Raw genomic sequence first — 26,824 nt, 5'->3', positions numbered from 1 at the left:
GGAGGAGTATTAGGGTAACAGCAGACCTCTCCACAGAGACCTGGCCGGCCAGAAAGGGCTGGCAGGATATATTCAGGGTCCTAAATGAGAAAAACATGCAACCAAGAATACTTTATCCAGCAAGGCTCTCATTCAGAATGGAAGGAGAGATAAAGAGCTTCCAAGACAGGCAGGAGCTGAAAGAATATGTGACCTCCAAACCAGCTCTGCAAGAAATTTTAAGGAGGACTCTCAAAATTCCCCTTTAAGAAGAAGTCCAATGGAACAATCCACAAAAACAGGGACTGAATAGATATGATGACACTAAACTCGTACCTTTCAATAGTAACTCAGAACGTGAATGGGCTTAATGACCCCATCAAAAGGTGCAGGGTTTCAGACTGGATAAAAAAGCAGGACCCATCTATTTGCTGTCTACAAGAGACTCATTTTAGACAGAAGGACACCTACAGCCTGAAAATAAAAAGTTGGAGAACCATTTACCAGTCAAATGGTCCTCAAAAGAAAGCAGAGGTAGCCATCCTTATATCAGATAAACTAAATATTACCCCAAAGACTGTAGTGAGAGATGCAGAGGGACACTATATCATACTTAAAGGATCTATCCAACAAGAGGACTTAACAATCATCAATATATATGCCCCGAATGTGGGAGCTGCCAAATATATCAATTAATTAATAACCAAAATTAAGACATTCTTAGATAATAATACACTTATACTTGGTGACTTCAATCTAGCACTTTCTACACTCAATAGGTCTTCTAAGCACAACATCTCCAAAGAAACGAGAGCTTTAAATGATACACTGGACCAGATGGATTTCACAGATATCTACAGAACTTTACATCCAAACTCCACTGAATACACATTCTTCTCAAGTGCACGTGGAACTTCCTCCAGAATAGACCACATACTGGGTCACAAATCAGGTCTTAACCAATACCGAAAGATTGGGATCATCCCCTGCATATTCTCAGACCATAATGCCTTGAAATTAGAACTAAATCACAACAAGAAGTTTGGAAGGACTTCAAACACATGGAGATTAAGGACCATCTTGCTAAAAGATGAAAGGGTCAACCAGGAAATTAAGGAAGAATTAAAAAGATTCATGGAAACTAATGAGAATGAAGATACAACCGTTCAAATTTTTTGGGATACAGCAAAAGCAGTCCTGAGGGGGAAATACATCACAATACAAGCATCCATCCAAAAACTGGAAAGAATCAAATAAAAAAGCTAACTTTGCACCTAAAGGAGCTAGAGAAAAAACAGCAAATAGATCCTACACCCAGCAGAAGAAGAGAGTTCATAAAGATTTGAGCAGAACTCAACGAAATCGAGACCAGAACAACTGTGGAACAGATCAACAAAACCAGGAGTTGGTTCTTTGAAAGAATTAATAAGATAGATAAGCCATTAGCCAGCCTTATTAAAAAGAAGAGAGAGAAGACTCAATAAAATCATGAATGAGAAAGGAGAGATCACTACCAACACCAAGGAAATACAAACGATTTTAAAAACATATTATGAACAGCTATACGCCAATAAATTAGGCCATCTAGAAGAAATGGACACATTTCTGGAAAGCCACAAACTACCAAAACTGGAACAGGAAGAAATAGAAAACCTGAACAGGCCAATAACCAGGGAGGAAATTGAAGCAGTCATCAAAAACCTCCCAAGACACAAAAGTCCAGGGCCAGATGGCTTCCCTGGGGAATTCTATGAAATGTTTAAAGAAGAAACAATACCTATTCTACTAAAGCTGTTTGGAAAGATAGAAAGAGATGGAGTACTTCCAAATTCATTCTGTGAGTCCAGCATCACCTTAATTCCAAAACCAGATAAGACCCTGCCAAAAAGGAGAATTATAGAGCAATATCCCTGATGAACATGGATGCAAAAATTCTCAACAAGATACTAGCCAATAGGATCCAACAGTACATTAAGAAAACTATTCACCATGACCAAGTAGGATTTATCCCCGGGACACAAGGCTGGTTCAACACTCGTAAAACAATCAGTGTGATTCATCATATCAGCAAGAGAAAAACCAAGAACCATATGATCCTCTCAATAGATGCAGAGAAAGCATTTGACAAAATACAGCATCCATTCCTGATCAAAACTCTTCAGAGTGTAGGGATAGAGGGAACATTCCTCAATATTTTAAAAGCAATTTACGAAAAGCCCACAGCAAATATCATTCTCAATGGGGAAGCACTGGGAGCCTTTCCCCTAAGATCAGAACAAGACAGGGATGTCCACTCTCACCACTGCTATTCAACGTAGTACTGGAAGTCCTAGCCTCAGCAATCAGACAACAAAAAGACATTAAAGGCATTCAAATTGGCAAAGAAGAAGTCAAATCTCTCCCTCTTCGCCGATGATATGATACTCTACATAGAAAACCCAAAAGACTGCATCCCAAGATTGCTAGAACTTATACAGCAATTTGGCAGCGTGGCAGGATACAAAATCAATGCCCAGAAGTCAGTGGCATTTCTATACACTAACAATGAGACTGAAGAAAGAGAAATTAAGGAGTCAATCCCATTTACAATTGCACCCAAAAGCATAAGATACCTAGGAATAAACCTAACTAAAGAGGTAAAGGATCTATACCCTAAAAACATAGAACACTTCTGAAAGAAATTGAGGAAGACACAAAGAGATGGAAAAATATTCCATGCTCATGGATTGGCAAAATTAATATTGTGAAAATGTCAGTGTTACCCAGGGCAATTTACACGTTTAATGCAATCCCTATCAAAATACCATGGACTTTCTTCAGAGAGTTAGAACAAATTATTTTAAGATTTGTGTGGAATCAGAAAAGACCCCGAATAGCCAGGCAAATTTTAAAAAAGAAGAAAACCAAATCTGGGGGCATCACAATGCCAGATTTCAGGTTGTACTACAAAGCTGTGGTCATCAAGACAGTGTGGTCCTGGCACAAAAACAGACTCATAGATCAATGGAACAGAACAGAGAATCCAGAAGTGGACCCTGAACTTTATGGTCGACTAATATTCGATAAAGGAGGAAAGACTATCCATTGGAAGAAAGACAGTCTCTTCAATAAATGGTGCTGGGAAAATTGGACATCCACATGCAGAAGAATGAAACTAGACCACTCTCTTTCACCATACACAAAGATAAACTCAAAATGGATGAAAGATCTAAATGTGAGACAAGAGTCCATCAAAATCCTAGAGGAGAACACAGGCAACACCCTTTTTGAACTCGGCCACAGTAACTTCTTGCAAGATACATCCACGAAGGCAAAAGAAACAAAAGCAAAAATGAACTATTGGGACTTCATCAAGATAAGAAGCTTTTGCACAGCAAAGGATACAGTCAACAAAACTCAAAGACAACCTACAGAATGGGAGAAGATATTTGCAAATGACCTATCAGATAAAGGGCTAGTTTCCAAGATGTATAAAGAACTTATTAAACTCAACTGCAAAGAAACAAACAATCCAATCATGAAATGGTCAAAAGACATGAAGAGAAATCTCACAGAGGAAGACATAGACATGGCCAACACGCATATGAGAAAATGCTCTGCATCACTTGCCATCAGGGAAATACAAATCAAAACCACAATGAGATACCACCTCACACCAGTGAGAATGGGGAAAATTAACAAGGCAGGAAACCACAAATGTTGGAGAGGATGCGGTGAAAAGGGAACCCTCTTGCACTGTTGGTGGGAATGTGAACTGGTGCAGCCACTCTGGAAAACTGTGTGGAGGTTCCTCAAAATGTTAAAAATAGACCTGCCCTATGACCCAGCAATTGCACTGTTGGGGATCTACCCCAAAGATACAGATGCAATGAAACGCCGGGACACCTGCACCCTGTTGTTTCTAGCAGCAATGTCCACAATAGCCAAACTGTGGAAGGAGCCTCGGTGTCCATCGAAAGATGAATGGATAAAGAAGATGTGGTTTATGTATACAATGGAATATTCCTCAGCCATTAGAAATGACAAATACCCACCATTTGCTTCGAGGTGGATGAAACTGGAGGGTATTATGCTGAGTGAAATAAGTCAGTCGGAGAAGGACAAACATTATATGGTCTCATTCATTTAGGGAATATAAATAATAGTGAAAGGGAATATAAGGGAAGGGAGAAGAAATGGGTAGGAAATATCAGAAAGGGAGACAGAACATGAAGACTCCTAGCTCTGGGAAACGAACTAGGGGTGGTGGAAGGGGAGGAGGGCGGGGGATGGGGGTGAATGGATGACGGGCACTGAAGGGGGCACTTCACAGGATGAGCACTGGGTGTTATTCTGTATGTTGGCAAATTGAACACCAATAAAAAATTTATTATTGAAAAAAAAAGAAAGAGATGTAAATACAGAGTACTCAGAGAACCAAGAGCTCTTAGAAATCTAATTCAGTGGAAATTTTGGCTCATAAAGGTAAAGAAATTACCCAGAAAATTGAACAAAAAGATTTATAAAAGAAATAAAATAGAAAATGTAGAGTATTAGTTCAAAGGCTCTGATGAGAAAGGTTCCAGAAAAAGAGAAAATGGGAGGAAATCCTTAATAAAAACTCAAACATGAGGGAAGGAATGGATTTTCTTATTAAAGGGGCTCAGCAATGACACCTGGGTGGCTCAGTGGTTGAGCGTCTGCCTTTGACTCAGGGTGTGATCCTGGGGTCCTCAGATCAAGTCCCGCATCAGACTCCCTGTGGGGAGCCTGCTTCTCCCTCTGCCTATTATCTCTGACTCTCTCTCTCTCTTTCTCTCTCTGTGTCTCTTATGAATAAATAAATCTTTTTAAGAAGCAGGGGTGGGGGGCTGAGCAAAACTCAGGATAATGAGTGAAAATGAAATGTTTTAAGATGCCGTTTTGTGAAAATTTTAGGTATGTTTGGGCCAAAAAAAAAAAATTTAAACATTCCCAAAGATTTTTAAAAGAGAATTAAAGCAGATCTCATACTTATCAGAATAGTATTAGAGTTCTCAGAATCAGCACAAGAAGTTATTAGGCCAACTCAAAGTTGAGGGAAATTAAACACAATATAGATTTCTATAATCAGCCACACTGTAGAGTGTGTGCATAGAATAAATATATTTTCAGACATCCTTGGTTTTCAAGGTTTGTTTCCCATGTATTCTTTCTTAGGAAGCTACCAGGACTCGTCTTTCTCTAAAATTAGCTACTGAATGTGAAAGACACAGGCTCCAGATCTTAGGTGTCTTGATGGAAATGGAATGAAAGGAATCACCAGGAGGATGATGGTGAAAGGAAGGCCAAAATGGCAGGCATGCTGCAGGCTTCCCAGTTGGCCTGGCGAGACCAGCAGCTCATTGGGAGATAACTGTGATTAATAAATACCTGATGACTCTGAATAGTTTGAGAGAACATTTATGCAGCTGGAAAAGTATTTGGAATTTAATAAATACATAGAAAATAAGGAAATGAGAAGAAAGGAGACAAAAGACATGTTAGGTTCCATGACTCAGTTGTCAGGAGGGTTTTATATTATAAGGGAAAGACATGGAATATATGTGTGTGTTTGGAATGGTCAACAGAGGGTGAGTGTTAGAGAGTGTATATGCATATATATGTTTGCAGGACGGAGACTAACAGCTTCACCTTTCACAGTGAGAAATCAATATATTATTGTTTGAAATTAAATATAAAATAATAAAGTAAGCTTATTAATATGAAAACAGATAAATACTAAAAAAATTGGCGAAAACAGTTGAAAGTGTTGCCCTTGTGGAATGGAAAATGAAGTAAGGGCATTGTTTTTTATAGTGAGCCCCGTAGTCTGTATGTATGAAGATATGTATAACTATATAACTAGGAAGGTATAAAACTATGTGAAAATGTATATAACTTTGATAAAAATTAAACCTAAATTAAACATGGTAAAGAGTATTTGTAAAAAAAGGATGGAAACCTGGAAATTCTGCTGCAGAATTGCAACAAAAATCCAAGGACTGATTACAGGAATACCTAAAAATAGCATAAATACCATTATCAGGAGGTTCTTGAAACTTCATACATTTTGAAGATATTTGTTTTGGGCTGTTGAGCTTTCATACATATCAATTGGTGATTGATATATATTGCAAATATTCCTGAAATGTTTTAAAAATAAAATTTCATATTTGAATCCTGCCTTCCCATGAATTTTTATTATGTAAAAGCAAATATGAGAAAACAAGAGTGGGGAAAATAAGAGGTTGAAAGTCTTTGAGATAGAACAGAAAAAGATGAATTCAGGGTTTTTTTATTATAAAAAAAATAAAAGCAATAAAATAAAAGCAAATAAAATCTAAAAATCTGAAATGCTTTTTTGTAAAAAAAATACCTAAATTTTTGTAGTATAGGGTAGCATGGCTGTTGCAGTGTAAGATTTTATACAACAGTGTTTTGTTTTATTTTGTTTTTCAGTTTAACAGTTTTTTATTTAATAAAGTCATATATGATTATTTTATTGCTGCATCTTTTCACTTGTTTCTTCCTTCTACTTGCCCTTTGTCTTTCCGAACTTGGTGAGATTTAGCTTTATGTTCAAGGATCTCTTTGCAGTCTTTGTCCAGTTTTAGTCTAGTGATAACCACTTTGCTAGGGTGAATGCCCACATGGACAGTTGTGCCATTCACCTTCACTCACTGTACCACTCACTATACTTGTTCAGTGTAGATGACATATTTCTTCCTGTAAACCTGGACTACTTTGCTAGCTTGCAGGCCTTTGTAGTGTCCTTGCACAACCTCTACTTCATCATCCTTTTGGATGGGCATGGATCAGTCATTGTACTTCTGTCTCAGCTCTTTGGAAAGAGAGGAAGACATAATCTTCTTCCAAATGTGGGAAGGTGCATTGGAATGTCTTGTTTGAAAAAAAAGAGAAAAAAATGTCTTGTTTAGTTCTTGCTCTAATCAAAAGTCACAAAGGGCTTGAATTTCATTTTGACTGCCGGTGCTTCAGCAATGGCCACAAAAGGGAAGAGAGCGATAGATAAGTTTGACAACTTACATGATCCTGAGTCAGTTGTGTACTTCAGCATTTTTGTTCATAGCTACTCTTGAGGCATTTTGTGACTTATGTTTATTGGATGCAGCTTAAGCAAACTATTAATTTTTTTTGCATGTCTTTTAAAAGTATGTGTGTACCTTGCTTAGTCAATAGCCTTAATATGTGTAATCATCGTGTAAGAAAATTTAGGGGCGCCTGAGTGACCCAGTTGGTTGAGTGTCCAACTCTTGGATTTCACTCAGGTCATGATCTCAGGTGAGATTGAGCCCTGTGTTGGGCTCCAGGCACAGCAGGAAGTCTGCTTGGGATTCTTTCTCTTTCTCTATCTCTCAAAAAAGTAACTCTTAAGAAACAAAAAAGAGCTTAATAATTAAAGGCCTCTCTAATCCGAAAGGAATCAAATTAAATTGAGTTCCTGAGTTTATTTAAGAGGGAGAAAAATACTTCCATTTATTCTACTTTCAATTGAAAACAAGAATGCTAACATCAGAAATAATCAGGTTTTTATATTTTATATTTATCATTTTTTTCTATACCATATTACAGAAAGAATGGAGAAGAAGAAACAGGAGTCACAGAGGAGAAAACAAGAGTAGGGAAAATAAGAAGTTGAGAGTCTTTTAGATAGAACAGAAAAAGATGAAATTGGGATGCCCATAAACTCAGGAGTTTTACCAGAAGCAAGAGGAAGATAGTTATACACAAAAAGACACTGTTTGCATATAGAAGAAATTTTTTGGAGCAGTGTCCCCACATATTTCTTTAATGCAGTTTCAGCTAAAAATCTTTTTTTTTCTAAAAATCTTTTAGAGATATATTTTTGAAATTGCAGGCAAAAGTGAATATTACCTCATTAACATTGAGTGTGGTATTAGGCTGAAAATTTCCTCTACTTTTGGTTAAATTTGTCTTTTTCATTTTTTTTTTTAAGATATTATTTATTTGAGAGAGCACACCAGCAGGGTGAGGGGCTGAGAAAGAGGGAGAAGCAGACTTATTTTTACTTTATACTCATTTGCTAACTGTATTTACTGAGTTTCCAAAACTGTTAATAAAAAAATGGATAGGGATCCCTGGGTGGCGCAGCGGTTTAGCGCCTGCCTTTGGCCTGGGGCGTGATCCTGGAGACCCGGGATCGAATCCCACGTTGGGCTCCCGGTGCATGGAGCCTGCTTCTCCCTCTGCCTATGTCTCTGCTTCTCTCTCTCTCTGTGTGACTATCATAAATAAATAAAAATTTTAAAAAAATGGATAATTAAGAACTTAAAAGACACTGATAATTGGGAAAAGAAACTTTTATATATGTGTGTATATATAACCTTTTGAAGTAAAACCGGTAATTTTCCTGATTCTAAGACGGAATGATTTTTCAGATTGTCTTAGTTTATTATCTTCTACTTTTGTATTTGCATTTTTATTAAAGGTGGGAACAGAGAAAAGATCCTCATGGTAGAACTTATTATGTGGATCATAACACTCGAACGACTACATGGGAGAGGCCTCAACCTTTACCTCCAGGGTAATGTGGCATCTTTATGCATCTCCAGTTGTGTTTTATTATACATGTGATTTCTGAAATTTATTTATTAAAACATAACATGATTCTTTCATTGTGCATGTTATATTTCCTTCCTTTACTTTTGTGAATGGCAACTTCAGTAAAGGAGATTTGTTATATCGTATCTCTTCTACAGTTCGTCTGAAGTGGCTTCCTCAAGAGATTGTCAAGCACTGGCATGAGTTTCTGAGAGTAATTGTAGAATTTTGGTCCAAATTTAGTGCTTGTCATTATTTTTTAAGGAATGAAAGGCCTATTGAGAAAAATGTATGTGTATGGTTCTCCAAAGATAGTGATCTAAGCTTTGTTATTTCATGAGATTTAATGACATAAGAGATGTTAGAGTAGTTCAAAGTTACAATCTAAAAGATTACTACAAGTGAAATTATATTACATTATGGCTAAAATGATAGAGGGTCTTAAATGCATAAGAAGATTTCTATTACATGCTAAATAAAATTCTGTTAGGCTGTCTTTCACAAAAATTCACAAACAGATCCTTTTCCTTTGTGTTCTTATATTTCATAACCTTTTTTATATATTGTGCTGATAGCTAGTGGAATTACTTATATTCTCCTCAAATAGTGTCTGTGCCTGAAATATTTTCCTTATTGTCTTTGCTACTCAGAATATCTGTCCTTCCAGATGTAAGTTAAAGTCCACCAATATAAAACACAAAGTCCAGAAAATTCAAAACAAGAAATGTTATTTCTGTGAGATGTGTTGCTGAAAGGATTTTTAAATCATTGTATGGTTTAATGGCACAGAGAAGAAGTGTTGGCAAGGGAGCTGAGATGGGGGCAGGGTAGGAGAACCCTAGGCTTGTCTCGTTTCTCAAACAAGCTATATAAGTTAATAGCACAAATTGACTTAAGGTTGGTTAACTGAACCTGGGAGAATGGGGAGAACTCCAGTTGGTGGCAAAATAAGGAAGGGCATTTTGTCTTAAGGGAATATTCAAAGAGATGACAACATAAAGTATGATATATTTGGGCCCAGCAGGTAGTTGATTTGGCTCTCATGTGGGTCCCTTGAAAGATCTTAGGGAAGATGAGACTGAAATAGTGAATGGGTTCATTTTTATGCTGTGCTGGAGAGCTGTGCTAGGTAGAATGACACGGTTGAACCTGTGCTTGTGTGCAGCAGCCACATAACAGCAGGAATGTTAAAGACCTGTAAGGGTTGAGTTACAGCCCTGAACTTAGGCAGTGGCTAAAGGGGCAAGATTGCTAGCTATCCAGTAAGCATGCAGTAACTTCTTAACAAGAAAAAGAGAGAGGGCAGTCAGATTGATACTAAGATTGTTCAGTCTTAGGCTCCTTTTTTGGATAGTTCTTAGAAATCATGTAGTAGTAGAATGGGAAGGCAACTTAGCTAAAAAAAGCAAGTTACATGTTCAGAATTTTTCTGAAGAATGTCAATATTTAAAATTATGTTGTCATGTCTCACTTGCTTTTTAAGTTATATGAGTGAACTGTTAACTCAGTACTTTCCAGTTTCTAATATTAAGACATTCTTGTTTAATGTTTATTAATGCTTATTTTGCTTGTGGTAGTTGGGAAAGAAGAGTTGATGATCGTGGCAGAGTTTATTATGTGGATCATAACACCAGAACAACGACCTGGCAGCGGCCTACCATGGAGTCTGTTAGAAACTTTGAGCAATGGCAGTCTCAGCGGAATCAGCTGCAGGGAGCTATGCAACAGTTCAACCAGCGATACCTCTATTCGGTAATAGCAGATTTTAAGATGTCAGTACAACTCTTTCCTCCAGGCATTTTCTCTTTTCTACTTTGGTGATTTTTAAACGTTATAGACTACATTGCAAGGTATTTTTTATTTTCTCTTTAATAAATAATAAGTATTTCTGATATACATACACACTTCTAAGTTTTTTAAATTCTAGTTTACTAACAGAAGTATAGTTTTTGTCTTTATTAAGTGATAGTTTCATAAGTAAAAATTTCTAAATGAAATAATTTGTCTTTGCTAGTCCCCAGTCCTTTGCCTTTAATAATAATCATTTTTTTGCTTTAAATCAGTTATTTTACTTAAGACCAGTCTTGCCATTTTCCAGCTATTCTGATTCCCATCAACACTTTCATATGTTTGGCCTACCAGAAGTATTCCTGGGATTAGAGATAGTTTTGTCCAAAAAATCTAATGCAATCTGAAAATCTGACCAATTTAGCTGTATACATGAAAACTTTGGGTCAGAATTAGGTCATAGGGATGTATTAGAAGTGTGTTCTCCTGCATAGGACATCCTTAAATAGGTTGAGGTGTAATTATCTAAGTATAGCACACGTCTGGGGTAAAAGCCCAGGGCTAACAGTTACATTGGCTCAGTAATGCCTCCTGGCAATTCTTTGTGCATCATTACCATGCTTCATCTTTCTTACCTCAGTCATAAGATTTGCTGTCCTTTGGGCTTCATTACCCAGTGTAGGCAAGAAGAAAGGGAAAGAGGAGTGAGAAGCCCTTGCAAGCCCTGCCTTTTTACTCAGAAAGGGATGCCCTTACCAGGGACTTGTGCCAGTATTCACTGGTTAGAACTGGTCATTATACCAACCCAGCTGTGAGGAAGGCTGGGAATGGAATTATTAGATGGACACATTGCTACCTTGAACAAAACAGTGGTTTGAGTGTCAAAGAAGGAAGTGTGGGAAATGGATATTGGGTAAAATTAACAGTATCTGTTGTAAGGTTATAAAATATTTATCAAGATGCATATCCTTTTTCATTAAGCTTTAATTTTTCAGGTGATGATTTTTATATTTATCATTTTTAAAAGTGTTAGAATGTTTACATTTTCTTTAGACTATATTTCTGGGTTATAATATATCTAAGCTTGAATGATTTTATGTATGAATATATAAAAGATTAATATTAAGATAAAAATTTATTTGTATAAAGATGATACTGGATTTTAATGTTGGTTTGTTTTTATTAATAGGCATTTGTTTTAAAGAGAATTTGTTGCACTTTTAAACAAACAATATTTTTCATTTAAACACAACAATTTTCTGTAGCTCTACTCTCTCAGTTTACTCCTAATAGATTATTAAAAAGGGCTAAGAAATTAAAATATTGATGTCATTATTTCTAAATCATCTTAGAAAAACTAATGATCTTATCAACTGAGTGACTCCTTTTAACTCATGACATTTTAAAATGTACTTTGTATCTTGAAATTACTATATTCACATTCCTTTATCATATTTTTTAGAAAATTGGTATAAAAATGTTCTACCAAGTGTTTAGTTTACCTCTGCTTTTATATTAAAGTATTTTTTTTCCTTCCAATCCTTTCTCCAATCAGGCTTCAATGTTAGCTGCAGAAAATGACCCATACGGGCCTTTGCCACCAGGCTGGGGTAAGCTGATATGTTGATGGTAAAAATATATGAAGGTATAGATAGTAAATAGTCATTAAATGCTATGCTCACTTTATTTTTTTAGAAAAAAGAGTGGATTCAACCGACAGGGTTTACTTTGTGAATCATAACACAAAAACAACCCAGTGGGAAGATCCAAGAACTCAAGGGTATGTGGGTACTAAGGCTTTATTTAAGTCATCTTACATATATTTATACGTAGAATCAAATAAACCTTGATTCAGATGTCTTTAGTGCATAGAAAATGTTCACGTTGTGATTGTAACTTTGTCTTTTAGCTTACAGAATGAAGAACCCCTGCCAGAAGGCTGGGAAATTAGGTATACTCGGGAAGGTGTTAGATACTTTGTTGATCATAATACAAGAACAACAACATTCAAAGATCCTCGCAATGGAAAATCATCCGTGTAAGTGAAAACCTGAAATTCTTAAATGTTGTTTAATGAGGTAGCCTCAAGTTTAGCAACAGATTTGTACTTTGTGGATCAAGAAAACCTATATAAGTAATAGCCCAGTATACCTATCTTTGCTTTACGTTACTACAGAATGAATTTGTAGTGCATAATGTGGTAATAATAACAATAGCAGATATTTATCTAGTGATTGCTGTATGCAGAGGATTGCTCTAAGCACTTGTAGAAACTAGCTCATTTTATTTCTCAACAACCCTTTGAGGTTGATAATACTATTTTCCCTTTTTCAGTGCAGAAACTGAGGTTTAGGGAGCATAACTAACTTGTTCAAAATCAGAAGGGAATGGAGCTGATTTCAGACCAAGGCAGTCTATTCACGGAGTATTGTGTTCATAACTGCCACATCATGCTACTGTAGTGTGAAGGAATGAGAAGTCAACAAATCTGAATTTTCCAGAAAAAAATATCCTTTAAAATATCTTAAATATCTTAAAAATATCTTAGATTCACCTTCATCCTCATTCTTAGGTGTGATTTCTTTGCATCACTTAGAAGATAGAAGCAACAATAAAAGGGGTTTTTGGTTTTGTTTTGTTGCAAATTCCTACTGTCACACCTGCCCACCTACCAGCATGTCTTCCCTCTTGATCCTATAGATGAACTATCTTTGTTCCTGTCAAAGGCCCATCCCTTTGCTGGCACTCCAGATCTTTCCCTCCCTTTCCCATTTAATTGCCCCAACAATTATCATCTTTCTGTACTCCATCATCAGGTTCTCTTCCTCTATTGAATGATTCTCATCAGCTGCTATTTCTCCTAGATGAAAAATAAGCAAAACACTGCTTTTCATTTTTCAAATTAATTCAGTGAAAACTCATTTCTATTGCTGCCCTGAAAGCATTGTCTGTACATTGCTGTTTCTAATTTCTCTTTCAAACAAACCACAAGGAAGTTCCACTAACCCTGAGCTTGTTAAGGGCACCAGTGACCTCCACATTGCTAATGGTTAATCCAGGGGTTGGTTGCTGTTCTGTCTCACTTGATTTAGGAGCATTTGACACAATACATTTCTACCTACCTCAACTTCAGAATGTGTCCAGAATCTTCTTTACATCTTTACAAAAGACCCATCCGTACATACTTCTCACTGTATGTGTGTTCTTATTGCTCAAGCCTCTTGGCCCATTAAATGTATCTTCTTTCCTAGCAGATAACTTTCCTGTGGTCATTTGTAGGACTCTGGTATACTCCATTTTCATACTTAATATTACATATCTAATTTTATTTTGAATTAATATTTGGTTTCTTTTTTTTTTTTTTTAGAACTAAAGGTGGTCCACAGATTGCTTATGAACGCAGCTTTAGATGGAAACTTGCTCACTTCCGTTATTTGTGCCAGGTACTACAGTGGTAAATAAATCTTATATTCATAATAATTTACTCTTATCTTTATACTATATATATACTACAGCTTACATGATATCATGATGTTATTTTTGTTTTTAGTCTAATGCACTACCCAGTCATGTAAAGATCAATGTGTCCCGGCAGACACTGTTCGAAGATTCCTTCCAACAGGTAAGGAAGATTTTATCAGAATAAACAATACAATTTGTTCAGTTATATTCTATATATATAAAGGGAGTTAGGGTTTAAAAATTTTAAACCATGACTGCCAGTTACTGAGTGTCCATTATAATAATAGTCCTAATAAACCCCATCATGTATTGAGTGATTGCCAGTGCTTGGCCCTGGCATCTTATATTTATCCTTTAATTCATTGTCACAACATCCCTTTGAGATAGCTCTTATCATTATGTCCATTTTAAATAAAGCTTAAACAGCTTCTGGAACAAGTTGATACATTTTGACACTAAATTTTCTGAGATTTTATTAACTCAAACAAGTCTTGATAATACTACCAAATTAAAATTGAATCAGTATAGATACTCTGTTCCATTTAAGTATTCTTCAGTAACCCTAATGTTCATTCTTACCTCTTGTAGGTTTGTTTAAAGGTTATGGTCTTAGACCTTGTCTGAGCTCAGTAGTTAAGATGGCAGTCCCTGCTCACTTCCCTCATAGTCCCATTCTAGCCATTTATCCTACTTTATTCTTTCAATAACACTTAGCACCACTTGACCCATTTTATTTGTTTCCCTTACTAGAAGGTAAGCTCCATGGGAGCACAAACTACCTCACTTACTGCTGTTATGCTCAGTACCTAGAATAGTGTCTTGCATAAAGCAGGTATTCAGTAAACATTTGGTGAATGAATAAATGAATGTAATATGTCTGCCTTTCCTGAATCATCTACAGGATATATAAAGATAAAATATCAAAATATTGAATTTTTTTCTGATGACGTGGAGAATTTTTCATAAAAGTCTTCTCATTCCTCTCCCAGAAGTATTACAGTGATGAATTGAAAGCCCCTGTATATACATGTACCCAGGGACTTGTACATAAACAAGCCAAAATAGCAGCATTCTAAAGTCAGAGATGTTTAAATCCTAGTTTAATTTTACTAGCTGTTGGAATTTGGGCAAGATACTTAATGTAGCTATTATCAAAACTTTTTTTTGGTTGGAGTTAATTCTTAGCTTGCTCTAAGTTCTTGAGCTTTATTGTAGTTTGAGCTTTATTGTAGTAAGTTGTACATCCAAGTCACGAAAGACTTTATTTTGCCTTGTCCTCTGGTGTGGGGAGAATGATGGTCTATTTGATGTGCATGACTGCCTATGAGGCAAAGTCCTGCTGGTGAGCTGTGCCGTCACACAAACATCAGTCTTGGCTTTGGTTTTGACAGATGTGTGGTGGAAGTAGTTAATTGTTATCCAGAAGTAAAACCTGTTTGCTAGTAATCCAATGTAAGGCATTAAGGACTATGGAAATTGGATATGGGTATTGTATAAATAATTCTTTGCTTTAGCTGACTGAGTCCCTTTCCTACTGAGAAATGGAATATGTGGTATAAGCAGGACCCAGAACAAGCTCTTTGCTTCTTATCAGATGTTGCCAGTTAAAAAAGTATAAGTCACCTTTTACAAGATTCTGGTAATTTGGGGCGTGACAGGGGAAGGAGTATTTTCTAAACTTAAAAGCTTTCTGTGTCACTCTTCCTCTGTTGCCACTGATCCAAAGTAGAACTACCGTTTAATACTAAAAGAGGGGAAAGAGATTTTAGAAGGTAAATCACAGAAAGCTTAATAGAGTAAGGTACATCTCTACTAGTTTGTGGAACATACCAGTTTATCTCTTGAGTTGAAGGCATTGTACAAGATAAGGAAATGTGTTATTTTGGAAGTGGAGATTAAATTTAAACTGAATTGTTTTGGAAGAAACTTGTGCTGTATGAGTGCTTAAGTATCCATGTTTTTGTTTTAGATTATGGCATTAAAACCCTATGACTTGAGAAGGCGATTATATGTAATATTTAGAGGAGAAGAAGGACTTGATTATGGTGGTCTAGCAAGGTAAAATAAACGCACATTTGCTTTGAAATAAGTATGTCTCCATTGTATGCATTGGGTGTATTCTTGAAAAGATACTTTTTTTTCAGTAGCAATCCAGTTATTTTTAAAAACAAAAGTTAAAATATTAGCACAATTCTAGAGGTAACTGTTACTACTATCTTGTTTATCCTATACATTTTCTCTGCATATATATAAATTTGTATGTATGTGTGATATAGTATATATTTGCTGGGTTTTTTTTTTTGAAACTGAATTGATCATACAACATGTACAATATAGCAACTTCATTTTATCGTTTTATATCTCATGGACATCTTTTCATAGCCTGTATGGAGCTATTAATACTCTCCTTTATTTTATGACACTAATACTTCTCTCATTTAATGGTTGCATAATATTACATTGTATGCAGATACCAAAATTAATGGATCTTAATTATTGCTATTGTAACAGTATATGTTGGTTTTATGTTTGTGTTTTAATCCAATCTGAGCCCTTTTGAGAATAGTTTTTCACATTCATTAAATAGATTGTTAACAGTGGGAAATGTGAAGCAATAAGAGTGGGAAATCCTTTTTTTTTTTTAATGAGCAACTTTTTTGCTTTGCCCACACCTAATTTGACAAGTTTATTTTTAAGCAGAACACTTTCATTAAATCTTTTAAAAGAATTAAACCTGCTTTTCATAGGAACAAATCTTTTTAAACTAGTATTTCAGAAGTGTACAGAATTACAAAAATCATAATTTTAGTACAGCAGGCAAAAAGAGATAGGTGGGAGCATATATGTGCAATTATCAGAGGTTTGGTTAATTAACATATTTTCTCCTTCAATGTATTATTAAGCTTTTTCAGAAAAGAAACACTACCTATCACAGTAAATGTTCATATCACATCTGTTGTGATTTATCTCAATTCAGAAATGTTCAGACATTAAAAAATAGGTATATCTTAGAAATGAATTGTACTATTTTTACTGTCTGACTTTATAACATTCATACATTTGTCTGCACTCATAGTTACCTCAACTATTTGGGTTTAGTTTTATGTTTTGAAGGTTTAAATGCACATATCCAGTTACTCCATACCATGATTTTCTTATTCCCAAATTCTTAATTTTGATTCATGTATTAGTTTTAATTTATTTAGGAGTTCACAAGGGTGATATACTCCTTTAGTTTTGCATGTTTGAAAATGTATTTTCTGTTGCTTTTGTATATAAACAACTTCACTAGATGCAAATTTCTTATGCAACTCCAGTTTCTCTACTCCTCTGTAGATATTGCTTCACGGTCTTCTAGCACTGAATGTTAACAACACTATGCAGTGGAAGGACAGCCCCTTGTAGGAAACTTTTTCTTTGGGTGCCTACACAGTCCTTTTCCTTGAAGTTCATTAATTTCATTATTGATTGTTTTATATCTTTTCTTAGGAACCTATTAAAATCTTTCTTAATTTAAGGGAAATTTTCTTCTATTATGTCTTTGAAAATTTTTTCTGTTCCATTTGTTCCATTTTTCTTCAGGAACATCAGTCATGGGTATGTGGAATCTTCTTTGTCAGTCTTACATGTCTGTCATCTTTTCTCTGATTATTTTTATCTGTGTGCTTTTCCACTTTGTTTCAATTTTCTCAAACCTATCCTCATGTCACTGTATGCAGTACTGCCCTACATTTTGTTGCTTCTAATGTGATTTTTCTTCATTAGTGGCTTTACTGTTTTCTTCATTTTCTTCTCTAGGCTCTGCTAGCTCATCTGTTGTCTCATAATTTTCTAACCTATCTCTTTAGTTTATTTGAGAATATAGGAAAGGATATGTTGAAAATGAACTCTTCCACCTCTTGTTAGTTAGAATTTTTCCTTCTTTTCTTTTAGTGTCAGGATATATAGGTCAGATACCATGTTATAGGCATTCTTCTTTTGAACATATTCCATTTTCTCTGGGCTGCTGTTTGCTAAAAGTGATCTGCAGCAACTAGAAAGTTTATTTCTAGTTTTTTTTTGTGTCTAAACACATTCTCACAGACCTGTCAATCCTTTCCCTGGGGGGCATGTCTTACCTCAACCTTGTCCCAGTGGGAAGTCACGTGGTTCAACTGCTATATTGGGACTGAATTAAGTTTGGTTAATTGGTGTTTTGTCATTTCTTAGTTGATTTTTTATAGGGAGAGACTCCCTTCTCTACCTATTAGGCAGTTTCTGAGATTGTATTTTTAAAGCTTTATAAAGAAAAGCTTTTGTAAATGGGTTTCCAGGCTAGATCTGGCCTGCCTAATAATGTCTCCCATTGTGATTTTTAAGTTTTTTCAATTATTTGACAGCATTAAAGAAAATCACTAGATTATGCTTAAGAATCAAGATTTCTGGCTTCTCTTTAAAAACCTTAGACCCACATTCCCACCTTCTCACATGACATCAATTGGCTGAATCTCAGTAGCTGATTCAGCCCTGTAGGTTAGATACATTCTTTTTCATTTCACTCTGTGCCCACCACTGCCCTGTCATCTAAGGACAATGATTATCTGCCTAGAAAGAATTCTTCCTTAAAAGTGGTAATAACTTTTATCAGGAATACAATGAAGAATGAGGGGTTGTGGTTAAGTAGAGAATATGAAGCCTGTGTAGAGAAGGAAACCACTTACTGATGGTCACTATAAGCATTTGAGCTTGGAACCCTGCTTTAGAAGTAATTTCTTTTAAAGAGAGTCTTGCAGATTGGGTTTATTTTGTGTTATGAATTATTAATCTTTTATCTAGTTGGATTTCATGTATTCGACTTTGATAAATGAGGCAGCATAGGTGGTAATAAGTTAGAGTATGCTTATCACATTGAAAGATTTCGTGTTTTTAATTTTAGTTCCATTTGTAATACATTGGCAATAAATTTAAAACTTTTGTAGCAGTAATGCTTTCTATGTCAGTATCACCAACAAATACTTACTAAAACCTATTGCATATAGATCCTAGAATGCCTGTGAGTTAAGGCTACAAAAATATATATGAAGACATGGCTTTTCCTTTTGAGGAGCTTCTAGTCTAGTGGATGGGCAGGTCATGCATGAATGGGAAGATGAATAATATTGTGGTTGTTATCACAATACCACAAAGTATTCAGTGATTGATACAAATCAATATGCTGAAAGTTGCTTCAAAAAATTGCTGAAGCAGGATATATCTAAGTTGACTGAAAGCAAAAGTGGGACCTACCCAGGCTGAGCTGACACTGAGGATACATACTCAAATGAAAGTTACAGCATAGACAGAAGCATGATATCTATGAGTGGCACTGAGTTTGTGGTTTGGCATCACAGGAACTGCAGGTGACTGGATGGAGGGTCAGATCATAGGAAGACTTAACTGGAGCACTAAGGAATTGGGCAGTGAAGTTGTTAAAGGCTGTTGAGCAGAGATATATGTGCATGGGTATATTTAAGATGTTTTTAAATTCATGTATGTATGAATGCTAAAAAATAATCTTACTTTCTTTTAGAGAATGGTTTTTCTTGCTTTCACATGAAGTTTTGAACCCCATGTATTGCCTATTTGAGTATGCTGGCAAGAACAACTATTGTCTACAAATAAATCCAGCATCAACCATTAATCCAGACCATCTCTCATACTTCTGTTTTATTGGTCGCTTTATTGCTATGGTGAGTCCTAATTTTCCTTTATTTATTTATTTATTCATTTATTTATTCAAACTTGCTTATTTCAAAAATATTTTAGGGAGGACTTAAAAAAATGATCCATGTTGTCCTTGATTGTGTATATTTACAAATTTTGTTACCAAGGAAGTTTGCCTAGAAAGAAGAACAGCATATTTTTTGAGTACCTGTATGAAATCAAGATTGTGAATATGAGGATTATTAATGTAGCTGCTTGGCTATTAAAAGTCCTTTGATTTTATAGATAAAGCTTGATTACAGTGTGACTTTTTCTGTATAAAAGGAAAATCTGAGTTGTATAACAATTGTACCTGACTGATATTTTGGGAGTCTTCAGAACTTTGCAGAAGCTCTTGTGGGACTATTGTCTTTTCAGAAATATTTGTGTTTATTTGTACATTTTGTGTTTATTCACTCAGCAAATATTTATTGAGCACCTACTATGCATCATAGTATGACATAGAGGAAACCATGAAGAAAAGACGTAGTCCCTGCTCTCAGTATCTAAATTCTATTAGAGGGAGAAAGAATAACACATAAGTATGTGCTGAGGGAAAAGGAGTGTTGCTTTTTCATATGGCATGATTAGAGGAAACCTCTCTGAGGGGTAGCACATAAAGAGAAATGTGAAAGCAAAGGATTGAATGATGCATATATCTTGGAGAATGACTTTCTAGGCAGAAGGAACAGCAAGAAAAAAGTTCCAAAGTGAAATTACATTTTTGATTAAAAAATAGTATGCATGGAACAGAGTATATGAGAAAGAATTTGGCCAGAGATGGGATTATTACTAAGTCTACTTGCTGCTGTGTAGAAAAGAGACTAATTAGGGGCAGAGGAAAGCAACAGTGGAAGCAGAGAGACCATTTGCCACAATCCAGGTGAGAGGTGATAGTGTCTTGGACTTGAGTAATATAGCAAAGGAGGTAGGGAGAAGTGGTTTGGATTCTGGAGCTAACAGAACTTTGACGGCTTAAATTCACAGCGTGAGAGAGTCAAATATGGCACCAAAATTTATGGCCTGTGTGTCTGGTTGCATTTGCTGTATTGTAAGGTGGCAGGTTTGTGGCAAGAGCACATTTTTGGGGTTGGGAAAAATCAAAATTCAAATTTGGAAAAAATGTAGGTCTAACCTCCAAATGGAGATATATAATAGGTAGTTGAGTATAAAAGTCTGGCAATGAGGGGGTATCTAGCTAGGTTAGGGCTATGTGATTATTTAAGGAATAAGAGTAGACAGAGAAGAAATTTAAGGACATTTGCAAGTAAATCAAGGAGATGGGAAGGAACCAGCAAAAGAGCTGAGGCAGAGGAGGTAGGAGAATCAAACAAACAAGAACAGTTGCTAGAAGACGAAGGAAGATGACCAGCCCTGTCCAGAGTGCTGGTATGGTGAGCAAGATGAGATCTTAGAAGTAACCATTTGATTTGGCCAGCGGAAAGATATTCAGGAGCAGTAGAGAGGAACAGTTGATTGGTGGGAGGGAAATCCAGAGAGAATGGAAAGAGAAATGGAGATGACAAATATAAACAAATATTTTAAGGAAGTTTGCTGTTAAGGATGATAGGGAAATTGGATAGTATCTAGAAATAGATATGGAATCGAGAATGGGAGGAGAATAAAATATTTACATGCAGATAATCATGATTAAGTAAGAAAAAAGAATTTGATGAGGTCAAAGAGATAGGGAATACAGGAGCAGTGATCTTGAGTAAGAGAAAAAGCAAGACCATTAGCTCAGAGTGAGAAGTAGAGAAAAGAACTATTTGAGGAATGAAATAGTCACCCAGGAGAGTGACTGCAGTGGGGAAATAATAATTATCAGGCTCCCACCAAGCTCCCACTGGAGATTGTTGGTCATGAACTAGTCAGCATGGTTGTATGTGCATTTCTATCATGTTCCAGTACCTAGGCACAGGCATGGAGTAGGTTAAGGGTTGTGTTTAGCTGGGCTTTGGATTTTGCCAGAAATTCATTGAGGAGAGGCTGGGTTTGAAGGTATACAAGAGAGTAATTTTAATGATTGATGATGGAGTCAAAACTGAATAAGGGGAGAAATAACTTTTTTGAGAAGCTGAGAAACAGTGATAAGGTTCCATGTATTCTTTAGATTCCAGTGGAGTCAAAAATTGCAAAAGGCAGTGAGCTAGAAAATTAGGTGTGGTTCAAATTGAGTTTGTGAAAGAAAACAGTTATTGCTAGTAACAGTATCTAAGGTCATTGATGTCAAGAATGTTTAGATGTTGAAATGTCCAAAATTATGATGGTAGTGTAGAAGAACACGTCATTGAGGGAGTTACAAGGAGAAACCCAGAGATCTACAGTTGATGACAGCAACGTGAGGGTGAGGGTGGTGAGCCACTAATGGCAGTATGAAGCCATGAGTTGGAAGACGGGCACATTTGAGGAGGAAGAATTAGTATGAGGAGCAACACCTGCCCTACTTCCAGGCGTGGTGACATGAAGAGGATGGGAGAGAAACAGCACCCCTTTGGGAGGACTTGAGGGGAAACAAGTCCTCAGAAAAGTGCCAGAGGTTTGTTAAATCAAGGTGCTAAAAGATCTTCAACGAACAAGTTGAGTATCTGGGGGATTTTGTTAATGATGGATTACAAACTTCAAAGGGCAAATCATAGAGGTAGTTTTGGGAGTGAGGGGAGGTGTGAGAAATGGAATTGGATTTTGAAATGGATGGGCAATTGGTGGTGAGAGTTGGGGTGCTGAGAGGGTCTGGCACTTCCTGTGTTGGCTGTTGTGAGCAACAGTGAAGGCAAATGGAGTTAGTCCTGCAAATCTCTTAAGCAACTGTGGTCAGAAAGGAGTAGAAGGAGGGGTCTTGTCTTGCTGATGTATGCACAGGAGCCCTGAGGTTTTTTCCTATATTTCTGCATCCAGGTAGGTAACTTAATTTATAAAACATCCTAGAAAGAGTGGAGGTTTTGTTCCTTTACCGTCCTCGTTGACAGTTATTGATAGGATGTGATAGAGCTAAGTGTTTGAAGTCATTTAACTTTGTATTTTGTGTTTCATACTTAATACATTTCATGTAATATTTTGGTTTTCATGATTTATGCCGGTTGCTTATTTAAGTGCTTATTTTGGCCTGTGAAGCCTCACGTTTTCTCTGTTATCATTGTGCTCTAAATAAGAAATTGTTGTTCTATAAATTTTTAAGTAAAAATTTTTATTTCTCTTGACAGGCACTTTTTCATGGGAAGTTTATTGATACTGGTTTCTCTTTACCATTCTACAAGCGTATGCTAAGTAAAAAACTGACTATTAAGGATTTGGAATCTATTGATACTGAATTTTATAACTCCCTTATCTGGATAAGGTTTGAAGATTTATCTTTCAATAAGGCATTTTCTTAAAGCCAACTTAGATACATTAATTAATCAATGTATATTTGTATCACCTAGAGACAACAACATTGAAGAATGTGGCTTAGAAATGTACTTTTCTGTTGACATGGAAATTTTGGGAAAGGTTACTTCACATGACCTGAAGCTGGGAGGTTCCAATATCCTGGTGACTGAGGAGAACAAAGATGAATATATTGGGTAAGGTGATACACCTGATTGACCTGAATCTCTAGAACTTCTAGAGCATGTCAGAACTAACTCCTCTGTCTGTACCTTTAATTTTATCCCATGTTCACTCCTCTGGGAAGCTGTTCCCGCATTCATTCCCCCTTTCACTTATCCTTTTTTGCATTTGCACTCTATCTTGGTCTGTTTATAAACATGCTCAAAAATTCAAATGTACTAAAATAACTTCTCTTGCCTCTAATGTACATTTATTTAAGTTCTTCTCAACAGTACCAGTGTTCTTGAAATAAAGGAATAAATGATGACCTTCATTTTCCCACTCGCACGTGCTGTATGCATTCTACCTTTGTCCAGATCAAAAATTATAGAACAGTGGGGCTTAAAAGGGCTTTGCAAAGACTGTGAAGCTTTTTTATTTCTAGGTGAAGCACCCAGGGTGCTCTTTCAGGTTGTAGCAAAGCCCAGCCTGAAGCCCAGGCTCTGACCAGCACCCTGATGTTCATTCCTCTTCCAGCTCACTTTTCCTCTTTAACTTACTCTTTTCATAGGACCTGCCAAGCCCCTGTTTTGAAACCCTTCATTTTCTTGAATTCCATGATCCTGCACCATAGAAATTTTCTTCACATTTTCTGTAATGATGGTTACCTAAACCCCAATTTCGTAGCTATGCATGCTTCCCAGGTTCTTTATTCAACCTGCTTCTCTACAAAGCCTGCTATCGTGGCTTCAGTTTTCTATTAAGGTAGTATCTTCAGATACTTAAGGTGTAATTTCCATTTGCCAGCAAGGTAAATGCATACCTTTCCAGAATAGAACCAGATAGTAAATATTTCAGGCTTGTGAGCCACATACAGTCTCTCTTGGAACTACTCCACTCTGCTATTGCAGCACAAAAGCACATAGAATATGAAGAGATACTTGTAGCTATGTTCCAGGAAAACTACTGAGTACTCTGAAATGTGATTTCAAATCATGAGATATTCTTTCAATATTTTCTCAGCCATTTTTAAATATTTTATTTATTTATTATTTATTTATTATAGTCACAGACAGAGAGAGAGAGAGAGGCAGAGACACAGGCAGAGAGAGAAGCAAAGCAGGCTCCATGCACCACGAGCCCGATGTGGGATTCGATCCCGGGTCTCCAGGATTGCGCCCTGGGCCAAAGGCAGGCGCCAAACTGCTGCGCCACCCAGGGATCCCTTTCTCAGCCATTTTTAAAAAGTAAAGACTATTCTTAGCTCACATGCTATGTATAAAAACCTGATGACAGGTTGGAGTGGGCCCATGGGCCACAGTTTGCCAACTCCTCAACACGTCAAAATCAAAATTCTCAATTTGTTTTCCTATTGCCTCACTTGACCTGTCTCTGTTGATGATACTATCATTTTTATGCTCTTTCAGGCTTGGATTCTCAGTGTCACCTTTGTCTCAAATTTTTATGTTGTTCTTGATATTTGTTTAAAAAATGGGATCATATCATACATGTTACTGTCTAGCTTGGTTATTCCATCCTCCACATCAGTAAAGAGAGATCTAACACATTTTCTAATAGCTAGATTAATTATGATATATCCATCTGTCATTTTTGCTAGTAGGTATCATTCAGGTTGTGTCCAGTTTGGGCTACTACAAAGGCAACACAAAACTTCCTTAAGTATAAATCTGTATACCTGCTGCTTTTGTCTTTGTGGGATAGATTTCTGAAGTGAGATAATTCAGTCAAAGACCCTTTAATAGGGATCCCTGGGTGGCGCAGCAGTTTGGCGCCTGTCTTTGGCCCAGGGCGCGGTCCTGGAGACCCGGGATCGAATCCCACATCGGGCTCCAGGTGCATGGAGCCTGCTTCTCCCTCTGCCTGTGTCTCTGCCTCTCTCTCTCTCTCTCTCTCTCTCTCTCTGTGACTATCATAAATAAATAAAAAAAAATATTAAAAAAAAAATCAAAGACTCTTTAATAGATATTGGTGTGTTGCTTTCCCAGAAGGTCATAATTATCTTTTTTTCTCTTTTTAACCCATAAGTTGCTATGGCCTTTGAATTTCACATCCTTAATGTCTCCTTGTTTATTAAGTAAATGCAGCCATTCTATGTGGCATTCTAGGCCTCTGGCTTCCTAGTTTTCTGCTAAACTACTGTTGTCCAATTGGAGTTAAGCCAATGACTGATTTTCTTCTTTGTATATATTTGTATTCTCTGACATATTTCTGTTTTGCTTATTTGTCATGCAGTAAGCATTTATTACTCTTACTGGCAAAAACAATATAGCCATTTACATTTTGAAAACATATTTACAAGGATGGTCCATAAGGCACTGGGCTTTCTGTACTTAAGCCTTAAACTTTCCACAGGATCCAACAGTAGTTACTTAATAGCGTAACTGAAGCATTTTTAAAAATACTGTCCATATTTTCAAATAATGAAAACAGATTAAATACAATTTCATCATATGAAGTTCATATTTAGTTCACTACTTTGAATTTTATGTATTGTGTTAAGGTGATCACTGTTTTCTAAAGTCTTATCTGTATAACACCGTTATAAAAAGTTAATAACTAATCCTGAATATAAACAATTTTTGGATAATTTCGTTTCAGTCTCTGAAACCGTAACAGACTTTTTAATCTTGTATTTTAATCTTGCTCTTTATGTGAGACTTTATGCTATTATGTGAGACTACTCTTCTTTTTAAATTGTGATATTTTGTTTCTAGTGTACAGAGTAGGACCTCCATGAATCTATGAGTAAATGAATGGTAGAAAGATGTATGAAGTGCTGTCGGGATCCAGAGTGAGAAGGAAGTCATTGATTCTGTTGGGAGAACTGAGGAAAGTTCTTCATAGGACATTGCGTATGTTAGGTCTGAAAAGACAAGTGGAAGCTAGCCTGGTAGATGGAGAGTTTTGGGGGGAGGGAAATAGCAGGAGCAGAGGAATTTTTTTTAAAGATTTTACTTATTCATGAGAGACACAGAGAGAGGGGGGGGGGCAGAGACATAGGCAGAGGGTGAAGCAGGCTCCATGCAGGGAGCCCGATATGGGACTCAATCCTGGGACTCCAGGATCACGCTCTGGGCCAAAGGCAGGTGCTAAACCGCTGAGCCACCCAGGGATCCCCTTGGAGCAGAGGAATTGAGGTATTAAAGGGATTAGTTTATCCTGAGAATCTACAACCACAGCACTGTGGTAATAGTATCATGGTGAGAAATAGTGGCTAGCTAGGAGCCTCAGGTGGTAGCCAGATTGTATATTAGTCTAAGGAAATTCTTATGTCTAAGAAACCTGGAGTTTGCTCTAATATAAGTCATGAAAAACTAACCAAAACCAAGATGAGGTGATGAGAATTGTTTTTGGAAGGCTAATTCAGGTACCTTTGTGGAGGATGACCTGGGAGGGATAGATGGATGGAAGAGAGTGGTTAGAGATCAGAACATAGGTAAGAGGCTCTTTCATTCTTCTTGTGGTTGAGTATCATAGACCTGAAATAGGACACTGTAGACATAAATGAAGGAATGGATTTTTAAGGATGTTATAGGAATAGATTAGTTCAGATTCAAAGATCAGTTACATATAGTGAGGAAAATACTAGCAAATGAAATATTTGAAGTTTCTGGATTGGTTAACAGTTGCATGTGTTAGCAGGATATCCAAGGAAGGAGGACTTTATATCTTAGTATCTTAGGAGGAAATCAGGATTTGGGAATTCAAGAATGACTGGCTTTTCTGTGATGATTAAGAGTTT

General features: G+C 36.4%; 1 protein-coding gene and 1 pseudogene across 9 annotated transcripts in view; one reads left to right on the top strand and one right to left on the bottom strand.

The window, feature by feature from the left end:
• The window catches only part of WWP1 (WW domain containing E3 ubiquitin protein ligase 1), a 117,230-nt gene that overhangs the window by 71,330 nt on the left and 19,076 nt on the right, over positions 1-26,824 (top strand). For all 9 annotated transcript variants that reach the window (XM_072803992.1, XM_072803991.1, XM_072803995.1 and 6 more), the window contains 11 exons: positions 8,450-8,545; positions 10,140-10,314; positions 11,906-11,960; positions 12,046-12,130; positions 12,260-12,388; positions 13,718-13,793; positions 13,901-13,972; positions 15,782-15,870; positions 19,361-19,520; positions 22,737-22,870; positions 22,956-23,096. In XM_072803992.1, the coding sequence (XP_072660093.1) occupies positions 8,450-8,545; positions 10,140-10,314; positions 11,906-11,960; positions 12,046-12,130; positions 12,260-12,388; positions 13,718-13,793; positions 13,901-13,972; positions 15,782-15,870; positions 19,361-19,520; positions 22,737-22,870; positions 22,956-23,096 (1,212 nt within the window). The remainder of the gene's footprint in view (positions 1-8,449; positions 8,546-10,139; positions 10,315-11,905; positions 11,961-12,045; positions 12,131-12,259; positions 12,389-13,717; positions 13,794-13,900; positions 13,973-15,781; positions 15,871-19,360; positions 19,521-22,736; positions 22,871-22,955; positions 23,097-26,824) is intronic.
• On the bottom strand, positions 6,479-6,958 carry LOC140620162 (large ribosomal subunit protein uL24 pseudogene; annotated as a pseudogene).

Source organism: Canis lupus, chromosome 28, assembly GCF_048164855.1.
Source record: "Canis lupus baileyi chromosome 28, mCanLup2.hap1, whole genome shotgun sequence".
Taxonomy (NCBI): domain Eukaryota; kingdom Metazoa; phylum Chordata; class Mammalia; order Carnivora; family Canidae; genus Canis; species Canis lupus.
This window is presented reverse-complemented; position numbering and strand designations above follow the sequence as displayed.